General features: G+C 54.6%; 1 protein-coding gene across 1 annotated transcript in view; it reads left to right on the top strand.

Annotated features, from left to right (window-relative positions):
• Positions 1-3,928: 3,928 nt before the first annotated feature.
• Positions 3,929-4,350, top strand: part of MACO1 (macoilin 1) — a 64,150-nt gene continuing 63,728 nt past the window's right edge. Inside the window, exon 1 of the mRNA XM_049617768.1 lies at positions 3,929-4,162. Within this exon, the coding sequence (XP_049473725.1) occupies positions 4,083-4,162 (80 nt within the window). The 5' untranslated portion in view covers positions 3,929-4,082. The remainder of the gene's footprint in view (positions 4,163-4,350) is intronic.

Below are 4,350 nucleotides of genomic sequence, written 5' to 3'. Positions count from 1 at the left end.
CACAATTTCTTTATCCATTCATCAGTTGATGGACATTTAGGCTCTTTCCATAATTTGGCTATTGTTGAGAGTGCCGCTATAAACATTGGGGTACAGGTGCCCCTATGCATCAGTACTCCTGTATCCCTTGGATAAATTCCTAGCAGTGCTATTGCTGGGTCATAGGGTAGGTCTATTTTTAATTTTCTGAGGAACCTCCACACTGCTTTCCAGAGCGGCTGCACCAATTTGCATTCCCACCAACAGTGCAAGAGGGTTCCTGTTTCTCCACATCCTGGGCCTTGGTCTTTTGAATGAGACCAAATGTGAGGTGCCCGGGCAGCTCAGTCAGTTAAGCGTCCGTCTCTCGGTTTCGGCTCAGGTCATGATCTTATGGCTTGTGAGTTCAAGCCCCACATCTGGCTCTGTGCTGACAGTGAGAAGCCTGCTTGGGATTCCCTCTCTCTCTCTCTCTCTCTCTCACTCTCAATAAACAAACTTTTAATGAGAGCAAATGATTTCCCTTCCCTGTCTTACTCATCTGTAAAATGGCCACTGCTGATGTCCCCTGGTTCCTGACTGGTGGTGGAGGCATGGGGAGCTGGGGGCTCTGTGGTAGGCAGACGGCCTGCCTCATCTCTGCCCAGGTCTGTGCCCTTAGGGTCCCAAAGAGCCATTTGATGGCTCGGAGGGGAAAGGCTGGCACTTGACTAAAGCCCAAAGGGGCTTGGGCTAAGGTGGGCCAGAAAAAGAGATCGTCTGGCTGAGTGAGGCAGGAGGAGTAAAAGAGAAGAGAATGGAGAAGGACAGTCTTCTGATGGCCTGTGCTTGGGCTCTTGGCAAGAGGACCATTCCCATCATCCCTCTGCAGGTAATCGCCAGATCAACAACCCTCATCATCAATAACTATCTACAAGCACCAGAGTACGTGCCTCTAGCATCAAAGCTTGCTCTCATTCAGCTGTTCCTTGAGCTAAACTGTTCTACCAAGCCAATTGCATAACTTTATTTTCTCTGAGCCTCAGTTTTCTCATCTGTAAAATGGAGCTAACATGACCTGCCTTTAAACATAGGGCTTGAAGAGTCTCCGGAGGGGATCTTGGCACAGGACGTGCAGGAACTCAACACCAGCGAGTTGAGACTGGAACCCAGACCTCCAGATTGCTTCTTCTCAGACCATCTCCCTGAGATCTCTGTCCTTTTTCTTTCTCCCACGTAGCCCTATGCCCAACAGTAACTTCCAGGCACTCCACACGTTTGCCACAGCATGGAATGCCCTTGTCGGGATGGTAGGCTAGGCAATGAGTTTCAGAGCAATGCACGACTCTCCTAGTGCCTCTGTCATCTTTTCCCTGGATTACTCACCTATTGGTTCCACGGTGTGCCTTGGCACTGTCCTGGATAACAGGGACATAAGGAGGAGTGGAAAAGACCACGGATATGGCCCTGTTATCACCTTCCGAGTGGGTTGTTGGTCTCTGGCCCAGGTAATCTGGAACCTTGAACTCGTGGATCCTGGAACCAGGATCTCACCAAGTAACTGTCCTTCCTAATGCATTCAAGCCTCCAGCGTATTGATTTAGGCCTGCTCGTATCCACTTCCGTGAAACAATTCACCTTGGGAGCCGAGGCCTTTTTCTGCCGCTCCAAACAGAGCATTCCATTCAGACCCTTTCACAATGATGGGCAGCCGTGGTGAAAGTTTGAGCTCACAGAAGTGTGTTATCCTTGGCCACCAGTGCCGCTTTATCAACATGCTGGAGAGAGGTAAGGGATGAAAAACAAGTATACTATTAACAGTAATTGCTTGCTGCTACCTGCTGCATGCCTGGCCCTGAAAGTTCATTATCCTGTAAGCCTTAAAACATACCTGAGTGGAAACAGAGGCTCTAAGATCCTGTAACTTGCCCAAGCTAGTAAGTGGCCAAGCTGGAATTTCAATCCCACTCTGAAAAAGCAGGTACTCCTGCCATTTTTCTAAAAAAAAAAAAAAAACAGCTTTCTAAAGAAGCTTTCATCCTTGGTGGGTGAACAAGCCTCACCCAAGAAACCATGAAGTTAGGAGCAGCACTGCTCGAGATGCTCTGTGAGGGAGCAAAGGCAGGAAGGAGGGAAGAGGAGGTTGCAGTGGGTTGAGGCTTGCTGGCCTGGGTAGGCTTGGAAGAGGAGACTGGGTCCCTCGTGTGACGGCTCTGGATGCCATAATAAAGAGAATGAGTTTTCTTTTTCAGGCATCAGAGGATCTTTTAAAGATTTGTGCGCAGGATAAAGTAACACAGAGCAGATAAGCATGATGAATTTGATATAAATTAAAGTTCCTCCTTGGGGTGGGTGTTGATTAAGGGGGTGATTATATAGAGCAGGAAGAGGTCCACCCAACTCAGGACAAAACCAGAGGCCATCTACTTCCTGGAAGTTTTTGAAATGTGCTGAAGACCACCTCACAGTCCCACTGTTACTGTGTGGTTAAGCTGGTACAGCCCCTTGATAGGAGCTTTGGCAACCATCAAAAATACTTAGGAAGGATGCATAATAACATGGGAAAACAGAATACAAAGCTGAATTATCTAGTATGATCATTACTCTGTTCAATAATAGTAACAGTAATAGTAATAATAATATCAGCCATGGGGGGAAATAGGGCGAAAAAATTTAGAATGCTAACAGTGATCGTGTGAAGGTGATGAGATCCATGCGTATTTCTTCTCCCTCCAGCTACTTTTCGACAGCTTCCCAGTTTTCTTTAGTGACATTCTTTTTCAAAAGAATCTCTGCTGTCATTTCTCATAGTGATTTTGCCCTACCTACGTTGCAAGGGAGTAATGAGTATATGAACAAATCGACGCAAAGCACTCGGCACAAATTTTGTGCCTGGCACAACATCGGGGTTCTAGGAGGGTTGGGTGAGACGGGTCACTGGCCCGGCGTCCCAACCTCTGAGCAGCCTCTCGCCTGGCCCTCAGTCCCCGCGGCCCCGGCCCCTCGCCCGGGCAGACAAGTCCCCGACAGACATGTCGCCGACGCTCCCCCAGTCCAGCAGGCGCGGTGCCCACGGGGCCAGCCGCCCAGCCAACCCTGTGGACGTGGAGAGGGGGTCGCACCGCCTCACACACCCCCGGCAGCCCAGCGCGACGTCGCGCGCACCCACGGCCCCGCCCCCTGTGACGCGCGCCCAGGGGGCGGGACCGCAGCGGCCCCGCCCCACGCCTCCTCCGATTGGCCGCCGCGCTGTCACCACGTCGCGGGGAGCTGGCAGGGTGTGTGTGTGTGTCCGTGTGTGTGGGGTTTGCTTTGTCATTCGTACTCCTGTCGCGCGCTGACGCGGCGGGCCTGGCCGAACGCTCCAGGATCCGCAGAAAGGGCCCCTGGCGCTGACCCCGGAGGCTCCTCGAGGGGGAGGATGCTGCGAGCCCCTTACATAATGACGCGACTGACTGGAGCACATGTCAGCGCAGAAACGGCACATGCCGCAAACGCAGGCCTCCCGGTTTCATACGGTGCTAGTGATAGCCCGCAATGAATATAGCACGGTATGCTCTAGCGTGGATTATAATACAATGAAACGCAATCCAACAGTCATGAAGTGTACCTTCGCAATAAGGCAGAATATAGGATGTTATATTTATAGGGCCTATTTATAAGCCTCTATTTAAATCTTTTCTGATAGGCCCAAGCACGGACTCAGACACTATAATGATTGGCGCATTCTTCTGTCCTTCAAAGAGGCGGGTTCTAGAGTCCGTTTTGCCTCAGCGGGCCCTTGGATTGGCCGGCAGAGGCGTACCGGCGCCTTCGATTGGTCCCGAGGGCCGTCCGTCGGAGCCGAGGAGGCGGGGCAGACGGCTGGCTGGTGCTGGGGCGGGCGGGCCCCGGAATTGTCATTTCTTTGTTTCCGAAGGCGGAGGAGGCTCTGAGCCCCCCCCCCCCGTCCCACCCCCTCCCCCCGGGTGCTGGCTCCATGTCTGTGTGACCGGCCCCAGGGGTAGAGTCCAGGCCCGACGCGGGGCGGGCCGGCGGCGGCGGCGGCGGCGGCGGCGGCGGCTGAGGCTGAGGTGAGAGACGGCGGCGGAGGCGGCGCGGGCACCCGGCCCCCCAGCGGGAGGATGAAGCGGCGGAACGCCGACTGCAGTAAGCTCCGCCGCCCCCTAAAGCGGAATCGGATCACCGAGGGCATCTACGGCAGGTGAGCGGCGGCGCCCCCGCCTCCGCCCGCGCGGGCCCCGCGGCCCCCAGCCGGCTCCGGAGGGGCCCGGCCCCGTTATGTAACCCCGACTAGGCCGCACGCCCGCGCCGGGGGCTCTTCGGAGGAGCGCGGCCCGGGGGGCTCCGGCCGGCCCGCAGGGGTGCGCCCCGGGGGCGCGGGGCGTGGCG

Source organism: Panthera uncia, assembly GCF_023721935.1.
Source record: "Panthera uncia isolate 11264 chromosome C1 unlocalized genomic scaffold, Puncia_PCG_1.0 HiC_scaffold_4, whole genome shotgun sequence".
In the NCBI taxonomy this organism is placed as follows: Eukaryota; Metazoa; Chordata; class Mammalia; order Carnivora; family Felidae; genus Panthera; species Panthera uncia.
Note: the sequence above shows the minus strand (reverse complement) of the source record. Positions and strands in the feature narration are given on the sequence as shown.